Below are 20,013 nucleotides of genomic sequence, written 5' to 3' on the forward strand. Positions count from 1 at the left end.
GTGTTCATTCAGCTCTACACCTTGTTATTCAGATCGTTAGTCTTGTTTAATGCTCCTTGGGCAGTTTCCCGGGATAACGTCGCACATTAACCATGTTGTGAGATTCCCCGTCAGCCTACACTTCCTAACAACCATTGGGCTTTTTACACTCTTGTGAACATCCTCTCTTTGTGGAGATCTGGTGACACAGTGGATACCATCTCAGCCTCTGAGCTAGAACTTCTGAGATGGTATTGCTCACCAGGAATTTGGCGGCACAGTAGCTCAGTGGTTAGCACTGCTGCCTCACAGCGCCAGGGACCCGGGTTTGATTCCACCCTCAGGTGACTGTCTGTGTGAAGTTTGCACATTCTCCTCGTGTCTGCGAGGGTTTCCTCCGGGTGCTCCGGTTTCCTCCCACAGTCCAAAGATGTGCAGCTTAGGTGGATTGGCCATACTAAATTGTCCCACAGTGTCCAGGGATGTGCAGGCTAGGTGGACTAGGCATGGGAAAATGCAGGGTTGCAGGGGTTGGGTAGGGGGATGCTGTTTAGAGCATCAGTATGGACTCAATAGGCCGATTGGCCTGCTTCCGCACTGTGGGGATTCTATGATCCTATGAAGGAAGGCATGTTTGTAACACAGCCAGCAAGCTGAGTGTCAACTTGTGAATCCTTTCAACACACATCAGGCACGAGGAATGTGAGAGTTTCATGCGGGTCAGCCATGTTTGATGCAGGCTGTTGCTGTTTAAGCTGTAGTCTCTGATTCAGGTCAGCGATAGGTTACTGTGTAAACTGACATCAGTGTGCACTTTGATGCCATCTCTTCAGGAGAGAAGGTAAAACAGCTTCCCCCCTCCAACAGAGGTAAAGATTCCCAGTGTGGCAACTCTGTGAAATGCCTTGTGGACCCCCCATCCCACCCTGTACCCACTGCACTCCCAGCAATCCCAAAAGTACAGGCCAACAAACTCTCAGATGACGGTCCAATATTGCACTTGACATAGCTTGTTGAGGGGAGGTGATGGCCTAGTGGTATTATTGCTGGACTGTTGAGATGAAGATAACATTCTGGGGACTTGGGTTCAAATCCCACCATAGCAGATGGTCAAATTTGAATTCAATAAAATACCTAGAATTAAGAGTCTAATGGTGACTGTGAATCCATTGCCAATTATTGGGGAAAAACCCATCTGGCTCACTAATGTCCTTTAGGGAAGGAAACTGCCATCCTTACCTGGTCCAGCCAAATGTGACTCCAGACCCACAGCCATGTGCTTGACTCTTAACTGCCCTCTGGGCAATTAGGGATGGGCAATAAATGCTGAGGCCATTCAGCCCTTTGAGCCCGCTCCATTGTTCAATATGATCACGGCTGGTCATCCAACTCACAATCATAATGAACTGTATAAAATAGGGAGGAACTTGCAGGATTATTCATTTCTTTTCACCAAGATCGAAATTTATTGCCCATCCCTAGTTGCCCCTGAACTGAGAGGCTTGCTAAGCCATTTCTGAGGGCAGTTGGAGACAACCACATTGGCAGTACGTCTGGAGTCACATGTAGGCCAGACCAGGTAAGGACAGCAAACGGCCTTTTCCAAAAAGTTTTAGGATAGCGGAGACGATTTAGGATTCAGATGAGGAAAATTTCTTCATTCAAAGGGTAGGAAACTTGAGCAATTGTATACCACAGAAGGACATGGAGGCCAAGAATATGATGTGGTTTCAAGAAGGCAGCTCACTAGAAATTTTTCAAGAGCAGTGCATTGGGGCCATCCCCAAAACCAAGAGATAGGGTTTGAGTAGAGAAAGAGCACGAGTATGGTATTGAGATAAAGGATCAGCCATGATTATATTGAATGATGGAGTGGGCTGAAAAGTTTCTATGTAAAGGACATTATCAAACTTGATGGGTTTTTAACAACAGTTGTTTTAGTTGCTAACCCTATTTAAACACATTTATATTCTGGACTCACTGCTAGCTATATATCAGTTTCACCAGTGAGATTTGAACCCTTATCACAAAGGATTAAGCTGAATTTCTAGATAACAGCCCAGGGACATTACCACTACACCACCATAACCCCCAGCACCATCTTGGCAGAGGAACAACAATGTACAACTGCAGGTATATAGAGTAAAACTTAGTGGTGAGATCGGAATGACAGTGTTTCCGTGCATCTGCATCCATGTTACAGAAACACCATAAGACATTGGAGCAGAAATCGGTCATTCAGCCCACTGTGTCTGCTCTGCTATTCACAGCTGATCTGATAATCCACAACTCCACTTTCCTGCTTTTTCCCCATAGGGTTGTAAAGAAGGCGTATGGTGTGTTGGCTTTCATCGGCAGGGGAATTGAGTTTAAGAGCCACGAGATTATGCTGCAGCTCTATAAAACTCTGGTTAGACCACACTTGGAATATTGTGTTCAGTTCTGGTCACCTCATTATAGGAAGGATGTGGAAGCTTTAGAGAGGGTGCAGACGAGATTTACCAGGATGCTGCCTGGACTGGAGGGCAGGTCTTATGAGGAAAGGTTGAGGGAGCTAGGGCTTTTTTTATTGGAGCGAAGAAGGATGAGAGGTGACTTGATAGCGGTGTAGAAGATGATGACAGGCATAGATAGAGTGGATAGTCAGAGACATTTTCCCAGGGTGGAAATGACTATTATAAGGGGGCATAATTTTAAGGTGATTGAAGGAAGGTTTCGGGGAGATGTCAGAGGTAGGTTCTTCACACAGAGAGTGGTGGGCGTGTGGAATGCGCTGCCGGCAGTGGTAGAGGAGTCAGATACTTTAGACACTTTTAAGCAACTCTTGGATAGGCACATGGATAATAATAAAATGGAGGGTATGCAGGGTAGTTTGATCTTAGTAGGATAATAGGTCGGCACAACATTGTGGGCCGAAGGGCCTGTGCTGTGCTGTACTGTTCTATGTTCTATGTTCTCATCCTTGATCTGTCTATCTCAGCCTTGAACATACTTAATGACGCGGCCTCAACAACCCTCTGTAGTAAAGAATTCTAGAGATTCGCAACCCTCTGAGAGAAGAAATTCCTCCTCATCTCTGTCTTAAATGGGCGATGATGGCAAAATGTGTAAATCATGGCATCGTACAGCACAGAGGTGAGCCCTTTGACCCATCTTCCTTGTGCCAGCCCTTTGAAAGAGCCATCCAATTACTTGAACCTTTTGTCCGTACAAATAAGTCCCTTTGCTTCTTGTTCTTGAGAGTGTGACAGGCCCCAGATTTGGCAGGTGGTATGTCCGTGTTTCTCATTCATGAGTCGTTGCGTGTGCATCGAGGTGTTGATTCTTACAATCTTGAGAAACACGCCAGCGAATGTATGCACAGGTAGATCCCACAAACAGCTACATTCAAGGACCCAGAAGTCTGCCGCGTTCTGCTCCTGGGGATGCAATCCCAGCAAAGCCCTTCGCATTTTCTATATTTTCTAAAACCCTCTCCTTCATCTGCTCCCTCCCCCCACCAACCCCATCGCTCCACCCTGCTCCGTTCCGCCTCCCGGGAAATCTCCTCAGGGTGGGAGGGTCGTAGAATGCAGGCAAATACCTGCTGCCTTTGCCCTCCTGACAGCTTCTGTAACTCCGTCATCTGAGCGCCCATCCGTCACCAGAACCAGCAGGGCTGGCACACCAGGGCGTCTCCCAGCTGCCTGGCGGAATACATAATCCAGGACAAAACTGATCGCCTTCCCTGCAGAAGGACAGAAAATAGGGTTTACAAAACACGGAAGAAAAAGGGAAAAACTCGCACCTTTATATCACATATCCCGCAACCTCGGGAAACACGCCAGCGAACTGACACACACCATCATGGAAATCCTGCACCTTCATCGCCACACAGTGGAGCCAATGTTCTGGAATGTAAGTTGTGGAGAAAAGAATCAATTGCTTCCTCAGAGGAAGACATTGAGCTTGATCCCACATTGATTCCATTGATTACTGTTCAATCATGGGTTTGGGAATATCACTGGCATGGCTACCATTCAGTGCTCTTGAGAAGTTTCCAGTGAGCTACCTCCTTGAAACCACTGCGCCCCCATGCGATGTAGGTAACACTGTGACGTAGTTAATAATGTGATGTAGGTAATTTGGCAACACTTTCTGCAGCAGTTGGATCCAATTGAGCTGCTCACCGAGCCATTTCAGAGTTCTACATGGAACTACACAGATTAGACACGGCGAGGAGTGTAGATACTGCATAGGCCATGAGTAAAGGAGTCGGGTAGTAATCAACAATCTATGATTATTACCAATGAGCATAGCAAGATCCCACAAACAGGAACATTCAATGACCAGTGACGCTGATTTTTGTCTTAAACTGGTGTTTGTTGAGACTTAAAGAGGATGCAGGGGGATTCTGAGGAAGGGTCACCGGACCCGAAACGTTAACTCTGTTTTCTCCTTCACAGATGCTGCCAGACCTGCTGAGCTTTTCCAGCAACTTTGGTTTTGTTCCTGATTTACAGCATCCGCAGTTCTTTTGGTTTTTATTTTGCAGGGGAAATCTGCTGTTTCTCTTCTAGATGCACTGCACTGATCTCAATGGGACATCTCACCCCAGATTACTGTGGCGACCGACGCAAGGCTCGTTTCTACAGACAGCGCGTGGACTGCAGCGTTCAATAAGGGAGCCCACCACCACCTTCTCAGGGACAATTAGAGACAGATCATAAATGCTGGCCCAGCCAATGCCACTCACATCTCATGAGTGAATAAAGGAAGAAGAATTGAAGGTACAGGTGATCACAAACATGACCATTGCTAGCATGGTTTGCTTCAACACGACTAAGGGATATGTTTGTGAATAACTGGAGAAATTGTTGCCTACTGCAGTGAACGTTTAATGTACAAAAGTATCCCATTAAAAGAAACTCTTTCAAGAAGTTAAACCCATAATTTGCAATCACTGAATCCCTGCAATGCAGATAGAGGCCATTCAACCCATCAAGTCCACACCAACACTCTTGAAGGGCATCATACCCAGACCCACTCACCTGCATTCCCCTAACCTTGCATTTACCATGACTAATCCTAGCCTGCACACGATGGGCAATTTAGCATGGCCAATCCACCTAGCTTGCACATCTTTGTGCTGTGGGAGAAACCAGAGCACCTGCAGGAAACCTGCACAGACACAGGGAGAATGTGCAAACTCCACATGGATAGTCACCTGAGGGAGGAATTGAACCCAGGTCCCTGGCAGTGTGAGGCAGCAGTGCCAACCACTGAGCCACTCATGGATGACAGAACATGCGCAGGAAGGTTTTAGCTACTCCACGCCCTACCCTTTGTCCGCACCTTCCCACCCTCTGCAATCCAGGAAATTGCATTTATGTTGCACCTTCTGATGCCTTCAGTTACTGTCCCTCCCCACGTTTACAGGGTCGGTGGCACAGCGCCCCATTAGCCAAGTGTATTCACTGGTTCTTTCAAAATCTATTTAATGTGTTCAGGTTGATTGCACACAGTTATTTATTAATTAACCTATTCAGAGATGTTATTTCACACCTCTGGTGCAGTTGAATGCAGGCCTCCTGGCTCAGAGGTAGGCACATTACCATTACATCAGAAGATCCCACTAGGGTATTAATTATATTCAGGTGGTGGGGATTAATAAGGGACTCATCTGCGTTATAACAGGCTGTTGGTCAAAATAGCTCCGCTAGCAGTGTCAGACTGAACACCTAAAAGGGCCCTGGTTCAATCCTGTACATGTAGGTCTCTCCCTTTGGGCTTTTGTGATGCAGTGGCAATGCCTCTACCTCTGAGCGAGGAGGCCTGGGTTCAAGTCTCACTTGCTCCAGAAGTATGTCATAACATCCTTGGTAAGTGTAATTAGAAATGCCTAGATGGGGGGGAAATCAAAGTATTCTGTGGCGTACAAATGGACTCTAACAGCACAGTGGTAATGTCCTACTTCTGGATCAGAAGGCCTGGTTCAAGTGACACCTGTGCCAGACGTGTGTCATAGTGGACAGGTTGATTACAAATATCTCTGAGCTCATACATAAAGGAACAAGCTGGTTTGATATTACCAATGTGTATCTTTGTAATTAGAAGATTGCAACTGTGTTGAGACTACGGTCCAATCCTATACTTCAGCACTTAGCCCTGTGAGATCCAACACTCTGGATCCTACCTGCTTTATGTTCGAGCTCGTCCCTGGGTCAGACCCACCAGAGACTGCCAGCACAGACCAGGACTTACCATCCCTGGCTCCTGGGTGCTTCTCAGTCATTTTCCTCGACATTTACTGCGATACATGACCAGAATGTCACAGAACAGCCAAGTGAATTCCATCCCATTAACTTCATCCTGAGATTGTGGCCATGATGATGAGCCTTGTTCTGCCCCCTTCCCCCAATGCTTTGATAAAATGTCGTAGACAGGAACAGACCGCAAGCCTATCAGAGGGTCCTTTTATAAAGGTCTCTACGTTAGGTCCAACAGCCCCTTAGTGTTCAGATACTCAACCTGTTTGAGTCCCACCGCCTTGGTACGGAAGTTCTCTTATGGCCTGGAGCAGCTCCCGATGGGTACCAAATCGGCCAAGTGGAATTTCAATTTTGGACTCATCGCTGTACTGAACCACTGACACCTGCATAACGATACGCATACAAAATTACAAGGCAAATTCATCCTAACCAAACACAAGCATACAATTCTCATTTGACGTTCCTGTTTTGTAAAGCTTCATAACAGCTCATGCTGGCAGAAGTGTCATAGCAGGTGTTTTGTTTCAAGATAATCTCAACCTGCTCACAGGTGTTATTACACACCAGTGGAGCAAAAGGGACTTGAACCTAGAAGCTTGGTGTTTATATCATTGATCTCCCCAACTGAATCACAGAATGGTTGCAGCTCAAACGAAGGAAGCCACTCGGCCTATCCTGTCTGTACTGGTGGTGCTGCAGGAGTAACTTAGCTAGTTCCACGCTTCCCTTTCACCGCAGCCTTGCCAAGTATTTGCCTTTAGGTGTATATCCAATTCCCTTTCGGAAACCACAATTGAATCTGCCCCCACCAGCATCATGGCCACCCATTCCTGGTCCTACCCAATCTCTGCATCAAAAGACTTTCCTCCTGCTGTTCTTTTTGGTCCATTTCCCGGATATCTGTGTCCTCTGGTTCTCGGTCCTCCCAAAAAATGGGAACAGTTTCTCACAACCAATTCTGTCCCAGCTCCCTATGGCCTTGAACATCGCTATCAACTATCCCCCAAACCTTTCTCTCATTTGAAGCCCATAGTATGCTTGACCTTTGACCCCAGCAATCGCCAAACTAACAGCTCGGTAAACTCCAGAGGCAAAAAGAGCTTAATCTTATGACAGAGATGGTAGGAACTGCAGATGCCAGAAAATCTCAGATAACAAGGTGTAGAGCCAGATGAACACAGCCGGCCAAGCAGCATCATAGGAGCAGGAAGGCTGACGTTTCGGGCCTAGACCCTTCATCATTTTTTTTTTCTGATGAAGGGTCTAGGCCTGAAACGTCAGCTTTCCGGCTCCTCTGATGCTGCTTAGCCTGCTGTGTTCATCCAGCTCTACACCTTGTTATCCTAATCTTATGACTATGCCCTCTGGTCCTAGACTCTGCCCTCAGCGGAAACCTCCTCTCAACATTTACCCTTAAAAATCTTTTATGTTTCAATGAGATTACCTCTCATTCTTCGAAATGCCAGTGAGTAGAGTCCCAATCTTTTTTTTATTCATTCAGAGGATGAGGGCATCGCTGACCAGGCAGCATTTATTGCCCATCCCTAATTGCCCAGAGGGCAGTTAAGAGTCAATCACATTGCTGTGGGTCTGGAGTCACACGTAGGCCAGACCAGGTAAGGATGGCAGTTTCCTTCCCTAAAGGACTTTAGAGAACATTAGGGTCCTGATGGGATCTATCCCAGAATATTAAGGGAGGCAAGGGAATAAATTGCTGGAACAAATATCCTCTTTGGCCACAGGTGAGTTCCCAGAGGAATGGAGAGGAGCCAATACTGTCCCATTGTTTAAGAAGGGTAGCAGGGATAATCCAGGAAATTACAGACCTGTGAGCCTCACATTGGTGGTAGGGAAATTATTGGAAAAGATTCTCAGGGACAAGATCAATGCGCATTTAGAAGCAAATGGATTTATTAGCAATAGACAGCATGGTTTTGTGAGGGGAAGGTCATGCATCACTAACTTAAATCAAGTTTTTTGAGGAGGTGACGAAGATTTTTTAGGGAAAAGCTGAAGATGTTGTCTACATGGACTTCATTAAAGCTTTTGACAAAGTCCCTCATGGCAGACTGGTACAAAAGATGAAGTCACATGCCATCAGGGGTGAGCTGCCAAGATGGATACAGAACTGGCTTAGTCATAGATGGAGGGTAGCAGTGGAATGATGCTTTTCAGGATGGAGGGATGTGACTAGTGTTTCACAGGGATCAGTGCTGGGGCTTCTGCTGTTCGTGGTCTACATAAGTGATTTGGAGGAAAATATAGCTGGTCTTATTGGTAAGTTTGCGAACAATACAAAGTGGAGTTGTGGATAGTGACGAAGATTGTCTGAGGATACAGTCGGATATAGATCAGTTGGAGGCATGAGCAGGAAAATGGCAGATGGAGTTTAATCCAGACAAGTGTGAGGTGTTGTATTTTGGAAGGTCAAGTACAGGTGGAAATTATACAGTGAATAGCAGAACCCTTAGGAGTATCGATATGCAGAGGGATCTGGGTGTGCAGGTCCACAGATCACTGAAAGTGGCAGCGCAGGCAGATAAGGTAGTAAAAAAGGCCTGTGGTGTGCTTACCTTCATTGGAAGGGGCATTGAGTATAAGGATAGACAAGTTATGCTGCAGCATTATAGAAATTTAGTTAGGCCACACTTCGAATATTGCGTACAGTTCTGGTCACCACACTACCAGAAGGAAGTGGATGCTTTGGAGAGCAAACAGAAAAGGCTTACCGGGATGTTGCCTGGTATGGGGGATTTTAGCTATGAAGAAGGATAGACTGGGTTTGTTTTCACTGGAATGCAGGAGTTGAGGGGTGACTTGATAGAAGATTGTGAATGGCATGGATAGAATGAAAAATATGAGGCTTTCTCCCAGGTGGAGGTGTCAATTACTAGGGGACACAGGTTCAAGGTGTTGGGGGGGCAAGTTTAAAAGAGATGTGCGAGACAGGTTTTTCACACAAAGGGTGGTGAGTGCCTGGAACGTGCTGGAAGCAGGCACACTAGTAGCATTCAAGAAGCACCTGGATGAATACATGAATAGGAAGGGAATAGAGAGATATGGATCCTGTAAGTGAAGACAGTTTTAGTGTGGAAGGGCAATATGCATCAGCACAGGCTTGGAGGGCTGAAGGGCCTGTTCCTGTGCTGTACTGGTCCTTGTTATTAACCAAATGGGTTTTTCTGACAATTGTAAGTAGATTCATGGTCATCATTAGATTGTTAATTCCACCTTTATTTAATTCAAATTTCACCATCTGCCAGGATAAGATTTGAACCCAGGTCACCAGAATGTTATTTGGGTCTCTGGATTAACAATCCAGTAATAATACCACTGGGCTATTGCCTCCCCAGTGTAATTTGTTTAGCCCTTGCTCCTAAGACAATCCCTCCATACTAGGGATCATCCTGATCACTTTCTCACATGCTTATGGGGTCAGGGGAGTGGAACAGGCCTACCTGAGTGGCATCGGTTCCAATGCGGGGTAGATAAGAGACCACATTGTACAGGAACTGTTTCACTTTCTGAAAGCTGTTTTCTTGAATACTCCAGGAGCCATCGACCAGGAACACGATGTCAGCTCGTGCTCTGTTGCACACTGCAAACAACACAAAGCAAGTCAGGTCTCAACAGACAGGGAGAGAGGAAGCAGGAGTAGGCCATCCAGCCCCTCGAGACAACTCTACCAGGTTCGATCGATCTACAGACCACACAGGAACACAAGAACTCAAAGCAGGGGAAGGTCATTCGGCCCCTTAAACCTGCTTTCCTATTCAACAAGACCCTGGGCTAATCTGGTGTACGGCTGGATGAACACAGCAGGCTAAGCAACATCAGAGGAGCAGGGAAGCTGACGTTTCAGGTCTGGACCCAAGGGATACAAAGCTATGTGTCAACTGCATGGAAAATGGAATTAGAATAGTTACTTGGTTGTTTTTGACCAGCACAGACGCTATGGGTCAAAGGGCCTTTTTTCTATGCTGTAGATCTCTATAATTCTACGAATATGATTCTAAAAGGGTGACCTGTAACTTTTAAGCTATGTCCCTAGTTCTGAATTTCCTGACAATGGGAAACTTCCTCTCAGAACTCACCCTGTCAAGCCTCCTTGGAATCTTAAATGTTTCAATAAGGTCTCTTCTCATTCTTCTAAACTCTTGAGTATTGGCCCAACGTGCTCAATTCCAACTTTCCATCTAATCTGTCATATCCCATGATCCCCAAAGCTGCTTTCTTATCCAACGCATGCTAGCTTTTACCAGTTTTTCCTAGTTTGGTGTCACCTGACCAGTCATTGAGTCGTACAGCACAGAAACAGACCCTTCGGTCCAACCAGTCCATGCCGACCACAATCCCAAACTAAACTAGTCCCACCTGTCCATGCTTGGCCCATATCCCTCCAACATTTCTTATTCATGTACTTATCCAAATGTCTTTTAAACATTCTAACTGTACTGCATCCACCACCTACTCTGGAAGTTCATTCCACACACAAACTACCTTCTGTGTAAAAATGGTTGCCCCTCATGTCCTTTTTAAATCTTTCTCCTCTCATCTTAAAAAGATGTCCCCTAGTCTTCAAATCCCCTCCCTTGGGAAAAGACACCTGCCATTCACCTTATTATGCCCCTCATGATTTTAAAAATCTCTATAAGGTCATCCGTCAACCTCCTATGCTCCAGTGAAAAGAGGTCCCAGCCTATCCAACTTATTTTTATAACTCACACTCTCCATTCTTGGCAACATCCTGGTAAAGCTTTCCTGAACCCTCTTTAGCTTAATAATATCCTTCCTACAACGGGGCAACCAGAACTGCACACAGTACTCCAGAAGCAGCCTCACCAAGGTCCTGTACAACCTCCACATGACGTCCTAATTCCTATACTCAAAGGTCAGAGCAATGAAGCCAAGTGTGTTAAATACGTTCTTAACTACCCTGTTTACATGTGCCGTAAACTTCAAAGAATTATGTACCCGACCCCCTAGGTCTCTCTGTTCTACAACACTACCCAAGGCCTTACTTTTAATTGTATAAGTCCTGCCCTTGTTTGTGCCACCAAAATGCAATACCTCACATTTATCCAAATTAAACTCCATTTGCCACTCCTCAGCCCATAGACCCAATTGATCAAGATCTCTTTGTAATCTTAGATGACCTTCTTTACTGTCCACTATACCGCCAATTTTGGTGTCATCCGCAAACGTACTGATGATGCCTTCTATATTCTCATCTAAACCATTTGTATAAATGATTAGCAAAAGTGGACCCAGCAACCATCTCTGTGAAACACCACTGGTCACAGGTCTCCAGTCCGAAAAAGAACACTCCACCACCACTGTCTCCTGCTGTTAAGCCAATTTTGCATCCAATTGGCAAACTCGCTCTGAATCTCGTGTGATCTAACTTTACTAATTAGTCCACCACGCAGGACCTTGTCAAAAGCTTTACTGAAGTCCAAGTAAACAATGTCTACCACTCTACTCTTGTCAACCTTCTTTGTTACTTCCTCAAAAAACTGAATCAAGTTTGGAAAACACAATTTCTCTTGCACAAAACCATGCTGACTATCCCTAATCGTTCCTCACCTCTCTAAGTACGTATAAATGTTATCTTTCAGAATTACCACCAACAACTTACCCACCACCAAAGTCAGACTCTCAGCTCTATAGCTCCCAGGCTTCTCATTACATCCCTTCTTAAACAAAGGCAAAACATTAGTCGCTCTCCAGTCGTTTGGCACCTCATCCATGTTATGGACGATGCAAATATTTCTGCAAGGGGCCCCACAATGTCCTGGGATACACTAGATCAGGTCCCAGAGACTTACCCACCTCTATGTTTTTTAAGACCTCCAGCACTTCCTCTTCTGTAATGTGAATGTTTTCAAAACGTCAATATTTATTTCTCTGAGTTCTTGAGCCTCCATTTCTTCCTCCAAAGTAAAAACTGACACGAAATATTCATTTAATCTCTCTCCCATCTCCTGAGGTTCAACACAAAGATGACCTCTGTGATCTTTAAAGGGCCTTACTCTCTCTCTAGTCGGTCTCTTGCTCTTAACGTACTTGTAGAATCTCTTTGGATTATCCTTAACCTTATCTGCCAAGGCTATCTCATATCCTCTTTTTGCCCTCCTGATTTCCCTCTTGAGAATGCCCCTACACTCCTTATACTGTTCAAGAGATTCATTTGAATGCAACTGTCTGTATCTAATATATGATTCTTTTTTATTCTTGACTAGAACCTCAATATCTTTTTTCATCCATTGTTATTTAATCCTACCAGCCTTACCCTTCACTCTAACAGGAACATAATGCCTCTGAACTCTCGTTATCACACTTGTGAAAGCCTCCCATTTATCAGACATCGATTTATCTGCAAACAGTCTACTCCAATCAAGTTCTGAAAGTTGCTGTCTCATATCATTAAAATTTGCCTTACTCCAATTAAAAACTTTAACCTCTATGCAAGGCTTATCCTTTTCCATCACTATTTTAAAACAAATAGAATTATGATCACCAGACCCAAAGTGTTCCCCTATTATCACTTCAGTCCTTACCGTGCCTTATTTCCCAAGAGAAGGTCAAGTTTTGCTGTTTCTATAGTAGGAAGATTTTCATATTGAGAAAGAAAATTTTCTGGAACACATTTAACAGATTTTTCATCATCCAAACCTTTAACACTATGTAACCTCCACCAACCTCACAACCTATCAAGACCTCAGCTTTCCTTCAGTTCTGATCCTTTGCACATCCCAGGCTTTCATTGCCCAGTCATTATTACCCATGCCTTCAGCTGAAGGCCCTAAGCTCTGGAATTTAGCAATTCCTCTTCAACCTCTCCTCATGCCACCTGTTTTCAGATTCTCCTTAAAACCTAGTTCTGTGATCTTTGCCACATGTCTTCATATCTCCCTCAGTGGTTTGGTGTTTCCCTGTGTTTAAAATGCTGTATAAATATCTGGGATGTGTGGCTTATCTTATGAGAAAAGGCCGGACGTCTGGTGTGTCTCGTCATCTCTCTCACTCTTTCCAAGAATAAAGATTCGATAAACATACAAATTAGGAGTAGGCCATTCAGCCCCTCGGGCCTGCTCTGCCATTCAATGCAATCATGACGGATTTGAGTACTCCACATTCCTGACTAACCCTTGATATCTTTCACCCCCTTGATTAATGAGAATCTATCTACCTCTGCTTTAAAACTATCCAACTTGCACCACTGAAGACTCATCACTCTCTGAGGAAAAATATTCTCTTCATCTCTGTCTCAAATGGGCATTGCCTTATTTTTAAACAGCGATCCCTGTTTTTAAACTCTAACATAAAAGGAAACATCTTCCCTACATCCACCACATCACAATCCCTCAGGATCTTATATGTTTTAGTCAAGTCCGCTCTCATCCTTCTAAATTCCAGTGGATACAGGCCAAGCCTGCCCAGCCTTTCCTCATAAAAAAATAAACCATGCTTTCTAGATATTTACACAGCATTTTAAACATAGGGAAACATCAAACCACAGAGGGAGATATTAAACAGGTAACAAAGGTCATAGAAGTAGGCTCTCAAGAGCATCTGAAAACAGGTGGCCTGAGGAGAGGTTGAAGAGGAATTACCAAATTCCAGAGCTTAGAGCCATCAGGTGAAGGCATGGGCGGTAATGAGCAGGCAATGAAATCTGGGCATGTGCAAAGGGTTAGGATTGAAGAAAAACAAAGATCTTGATGGGCTGTGAGATTAACAGAGGTTACAGATGTAGCGTGGGACATAGAATCATAGAGTCATAGAATCCCATTCAGTCTTTCAAGTCCCCACCAACCCTCTGAACAGCATCCCACCCAAAACTAGTCCCCTACCCTCTCCCTGTAACCCAGGAACACAAAAGCGAGCAGAGACATCAGATTTGACTCATAAAGTCATAGAGCTGTACAGCATGGAAACAGACCCTTCGGTCCAACTCATCCATGCTGACCAGATATTCTAAATTGATCTGATCCTCTTTGCTAGCATTTGGTCCCTATCCCTCTAATCCCTTCCTATTCATGTATCCATCCAGATGCCTTTTAAATGCTGTAACTGTACCAGCCTCCGCCACCTCCTCTGGCAGCTCATTCTATACCTGCATCACCCTCTGCGTGAAAACGTTGCTTCTCAGGTCCCTTTTAAATCTTTCCCCTCTCACCTTAAACCAATGCCCTCTAGTTTTGGACTCCCCTACTCTGGGGAAAAGACCTTGGCTATTCACCCTATCCGTGCCCCTCATGATTTTATAATCTACTATAAGGTCACCCCTCAGCCTCCGATGCTCCAGGGAAAACAGCCCCGGCCTAGTCAGCTTCTTCCTATAGCTCAAACCCCCCCACCCAAGCCTGTGACAACATCCTTGGAAATCTTTTTGAACTCTTTCAAGTTTCACAACATCCTTCCTAAAGCAGGGAGCCCAGAAATGCACACAGTATTCCAAAAGTGGCCTAACTAATATCCTGCACAGCGTAAAAACATGACCTCCCAACTCCTATACTTAATGCACTGACCAATGAAGACAGTCCCTGCACAGAAAAAGACATTTGATGGCCCCTGGGCTTCTGGAACATTCTATGATTGCCCACTCACCAGGTTTCTCTGTAATGGACGTTTCAGGTCCAAATTCAGTTCCAAACACTGGCCGGATTGTGAAGACGTACTCTCTCCCAAGTTGCAAGTCGGTGATCTGGTAGGTACTGATTGTTTCTGGTATAGTGACAGATTGCTCGTCTTTTTGTGCTGAAAGGTATAAATATTATGGGATTACAGGGAGGTGTCAGCATTTAGACACTAATGAGCAAACACTAATCCTCAACAGTCCACTGCGAGCAGTTATTTTTATTCTTTCTTGGGACATGAGGTTCACTGGCAAGGTATTGAGCGTCCCAGGTCATCCTTGAGAAGGTACGGCCAGAAGGAATAATTAAATGAAACTGACTGAAAACGGCAACTGTACGTAACTTGCCACCAGCCACAGTCATGGACATGTGCTAGGGATGGCACCAAGTGTACGTCTGCAAAGTGAGATGTGTCTAGAAACAAGCAGCTGATTGGTTTGTGCAATTGTGACCAGTTGTGGATGCCAAAGTTCATCAGCCTGATGCCAACTCTGACTGGTTGCTGGCCAGGTTGTTGTGAACAATGCAGCCTTTGGACTGCTCGATTGGGGAGGTGCTAAGTCTCCCTCCCTGAAGCCTGAAGGAAGACAGTTATTTTCTCTCACCAGTCACTGCAAACTGTTGCCTTTAACCAATCACTAAGAGACTTTGCAGCTACTGTGCCAGTCATCCTGCGCCTCCTTCAAAGAAGAATTAGAACCTGGGGAAAAGAGATTGAGAAACGCAAACTCCTGACAAGCCAAATGGATTAACTCAGCGAACACTGTGGGCTATTGCGATTGCATTGTGGTTCTCAGTTACTTTTCCCTGTCTGTGTCTTTCTGAATGTGTCTGCCCGTCTGTATGTCTAGGGATTTTAAGAAGGGGTTAGAGTTTTAACTCATACACTCATTCACCTCGCCAGCCCCCCACACTCACTGATTATTCGCCAGCCTGCCCACTCACCCACTCCTATTAATTTCTATAAAAAAAATTTAATGCACAATAATTTGCTGTTAAACATTACCCACTACACATAGCCAACAAAAAAAATGCATGACAGAACCATGTGTTAATTCTCATCAGTCCCACTTTCATCAGTCTCTGTACATGTATTTTATACATAATCCTTAAACCATGCAGGTCTTCTTATGAGACACATTGCATGCTATTGTTGGCAGTTCATGTGGCATCTGCCTGTTCCTCGGATGATGTTCCTTCAGAGGGGAATGCCATTCCCATCGAAAGTGCTGGCACCATGGCAATTGTTGCTGCCGAACCGTTTTCGTTGTTGGGAAACAGTGGAACTCTGGGACTGATGGCCTTTTTGTGAAATTGGTGATGTCACATCTTCCTCATCAGCTGACTGCAGAGGTAGAGCAGTTGTGTGCATGTCTCTGCTAAAACAACAATATGTCTGCTTGTTCAAATTTATCGTATGCCATTGGAGAGACAACTGAGGTCCCAGATTGCCTCAGCACTGACTCAGGATAGAGTGTGAAGACAATGTGAGATATCAAATTTCCCAATCATTTATGAAGCACTTAAATTCTTCACTCACAGATTGAGTGCCATTGTTGCTCACAACAATGTTTGGAATGCTGTAATGACTGAAGTGTGCTTTCAGTGAGGTGAGAGTTCCAGCCTTTGACATCAAGACCACTGTTGACTCAGTGTTGTATCAAAGAGCCGCAACAAGACTGGAATCAATGCGAATCGGGGGCAAACTCTCTACTGGGTATATAGGAAGACAGTCATGGTTGCTGGAGGTCAGTCATCTCAGCTCCAGGACATCTCTGTATAAGTTACACAGGGTAGTGTCCTCGGCACAACCATCTTTAGCTGCTTCATCGATGATCTTCCCTCCATCATAAGGTCAGGATGTTCGGCAATGATTGCACAATGTTCAGCACCATTCATGACTCTTCAGATACTGAAAGAGTCCAAATTCAAATGCAACAAGATCTGGACAATATCCAGGTTTGGGTTGACAAGTGGCAAGTAACATTCGTGCCACACAAATGCCAAGCAATGACCATCTCCAATACAAGACAATCTAACCACCACTCCCTTGATAAACAACAGTGTTACCATCATTGAATTCCCCATTATTGAATGGGGTTACCATAGACCAGAAACTCAACTGAGAGGGGGTTAGTGGGGGTGGGCAGTGTGCTCCAACCATCATCCATGATCCGTTCAGGATCTTCATCAGTGGCTGGTTAGCTTGCTTAGCTCATCTGTTGCAATCACTACACTGGCTGATTTCATTGTTCACGTTTGGCCAGAGGATCTCTTGTCTTTCTAGAGATGAGAAGCTGTGAAAGTGTTACAATGATTTGTTGGATTCACGATGAACCTAGCAAAGTTCATCAGAGTGTGAACCTCCTCGGCGTAAGTTAGCCGTGTAAAGATGTGCTAATGCTGTTGGAGCACAGAACAAGGGCAGTCTGAATTAGGACTGAAGTGCTGTTAGCGCTCTGCTGAGTTACTACAACATCAATGATGAAATCTCCGTGCAGTTTGATACTTGCAAGACAGAATCTGCGCAACACCCATGTAACAAGAACAGCCAATTGCATTTGCATCCAGAGCATTAATATAAACTGAACAGCAACAGGCAAAGAGTGCCTGGCTATTGTCTTTGCTTGTAGCGTTGTAATCAGTGTCTTGTTTGCGAGAGACAAACTGACAGGAGAATCTGAGCACAGCCCATTTCCAAAGGTGTTTCTCAGTCTGCTTCTGTATTCTCCAAAACATCAGCAAAGAATGGTATTTTGTCTGGTGTCCTGCATGCTGCATTTATTTAATTCATTCAGTCGTGGGACAAGGGCATCGCTGGTTATTGCACATCCCTAACTATCCAGCAGGAACTTAAGTGTCAAACACATTGTCTGGATTTACATGTCGGCCAGACCTGGAAAAGATGACAGATTTTCTTCCTTAAAGGGCATTTGTGAACCTTTTTATCTGACAATGAATGAAAGCTCATGGTCACTCTGACAGGGATTAACTTTCAATTGTAGATTTATTCATTAATCAAATGTAATTTCTACCAGTTGCTGTGGTGGGATTTGAACCCATATCCCAAAAATATCTGCTTGATGTTCAGTGACATTATCACCATTGCCACCCTAACTGCATCATTGCTATTGGCCTTAACCACACGGGGAGGTGGTGGCCTAGTGGTATTATCGCTGGACTGTTAATCCAGGGACCCAGGTAATGTTCTGGGGGCCTGAGTTCAAATATTGCCATGGCAGATGGTGGAATTTGAATTTAATAAATTATCTGGAACTAAGAATCTAATGATGGCCATGAATCCATTGTTGATTGTAGGGGAAAATCCCATCTGGTTCATTAATGCCCTTTAGGGAAGGAAACTGCCATCCTTACCTGGTCTGGCCTATATGTGACTCCAGACCCACAGCAATGGGGTTAACTCTGAATTGTCTTCTGGGCAATAAATAGCCAGCAACACCCTCATCCTGTTAATGAATAAAGGAAAATAACACTTCCTGTGGTACTGAGTTGCACAGGGTCATCATACTCTCGGTTAACAGATTTCCCCTGAATTTATCAGGGACTATCTAATATTTTTGGCCCCTATTTTTTTGTGAACAGGTGGGATTCTTCCCCACCACTGAATTCAGGGTCATCATTAGATTCTTAACTGTGAATTTCCTTATGGGATTTAAATTTCTGCCATGACAGGATTTGAGGTAAGGTCCCCCTGGATTAACAGTCTAGCAATAATACCACCAAACCATAGTCTCCCTATTTACATTCTGTAGTTGACAAACAAGACGGCAAAGAAGTGAGATCTGATCTTAGTCTTGTTGCCAAAGCCAGACAGTGATTAGAACAGCAATGTCGTTATGTAATGCTTCTCTTCCTTAAAGACTTACAGAGAAAGGTCAATCATTTGTAAGCATTTCTATATTTGAACTTACAGGTAGCGAGTCTCCAAGAAAGGATGTAGCTGGTAGCTCCAGGAACACGGGACCAGCCCAGCGTCATTTTGCCAAGGTCGACATCGGTCACTCGGAAATCCTGCACCCTCGCAGCCTGAGCTGCAAACAAAGTAACAAGAGAACTTTCAGAAACCATGGCTAGCATGGATTTGATTGGCTGAATGGCCTCCTTCATGGCCATAGTGATACTGTTAAGATGAAACTAAAATTGCCTGAGACTAAGCCACCTGACACCAAATCCACAGACCCATACGCCAATTTTGATTCCGTCCCATACAAACTTTAGGAAGACCTGAAATCAAATAGCACCTGTCATGAGTCTGGGACATCACAGATCAAAACACCATCATAGACCTAATTGAAGAAGGTCTTTTGTGTAGGGCACATACATAGAAAATAGGGGCAGAGTAGGCCATTTGCCCCTTTAAGCCTCTTCTGCCATTTATGTAACATGGTGGGATTTGAACCCAGGTCCCCAGAACATTACCTAGATATTTTAGTTTTCTCTTGTTATTGTTTTGTAACTTAAAATGGTGCCAAATTGTGGCAACAGAATACTTTTTTCATTGTGACAATAAAATCATTCATTCATTCAATTGTTAGGTTTTCTGGTTAATAAAACCATCCCCTTATTTGTTACTACTTTGGAATGTTCTGAGATCATGAAAGGTATTACAGAAATAAAGTGATCATATCAGAAACTCAGTAAATCCACTATAGTCCCAGAAAGCTGCTCCCTCACTACAGAAAGATGACTGGAATTAAGTTTAACCAGAGAGTTACCCACTTCATAATAATCTCAGCCTCCTGTGGGAGTTGAACCAACACAGTTGGCATCACTCTGCAGTACAAACCAGCCATCCAACCAACCGAGCTAACCACACATTAAATCTTACCTGTAGCAGCTGTAATGGTTGTAGGGGTCCCTTCACGGTTCCCGAAAAGTGAGGAGATTTGAATGACGTAGCTCATCCCTGGCTGCAGGTTCAAGATGTCAAACGTGTCAGTGTTTGCTGTAACCAGCCGAGTGGTCTCCGGGCCACCTGCACACAGAGGTTCATTCATTACTTACCCCATCTACTTCAGATCTAAATAAATACAGCATGCAGCTAATGCTACGTGTGTGTGTGTGTGTGTGTGTGTGTGTGTGTGTGTGTGTGTGTGTGTGTGTGTGTGTGTGTGTGTGTC

At 44.6% G+C, this 20,013-nt stretch overlaps 1 protein-coding gene across 1 annotated transcript in view; it reads right to left on the minus strand.

Annotated features, from left to right (window-relative positions):
• LOC109916444 (collagen alpha-1(VII) chain-like) overlaps positions 1–20,013 on the minus strand; it is a 260,704-nt gene that overhangs the window by 234,590 nt on the left and 6,101 nt on the right. The window contains exons 5-10 of the mRNA XM_048606678.1: positions 19,722–19,868; positions 18,805–18,924; positions 14,844–14,993; positions 9,689–9,828; positions 6,490–6,613; positions 3,563–3,706 (exon numbers count right to left, since the gene is read on the minus strand). Coding sequence (XP_048462635.1) covers positions 3,563–3,706; positions 6,490–6,613; positions 9,689–9,828; positions 14,844–14,993; positions 18,805–18,924; positions 19,722–19,868 — 825 coding nt within the window. The remainder of the gene's footprint in view (positions 1–3,562; positions 3,707–6,489; positions 6,614–9,688; positions 9,829–14,843; positions 14,994–18,804; positions 18,925–19,721; positions 19,869–20,013) is intronic.

The sequence above is a fragment of the Rhincodon typus genome, chromosome 16, assembly GCF_021869965.1.
Source record: "Rhincodon typus isolate 14 chromosome 16, sRhiTyp1.1, whole genome shotgun sequence".
Lineage (NCBI taxonomy): Eukaryota > Metazoa > Chordata > Chondrichthyes > Orectolobiformes > Rhincodontidae > Rhincodon > Rhincodon typus.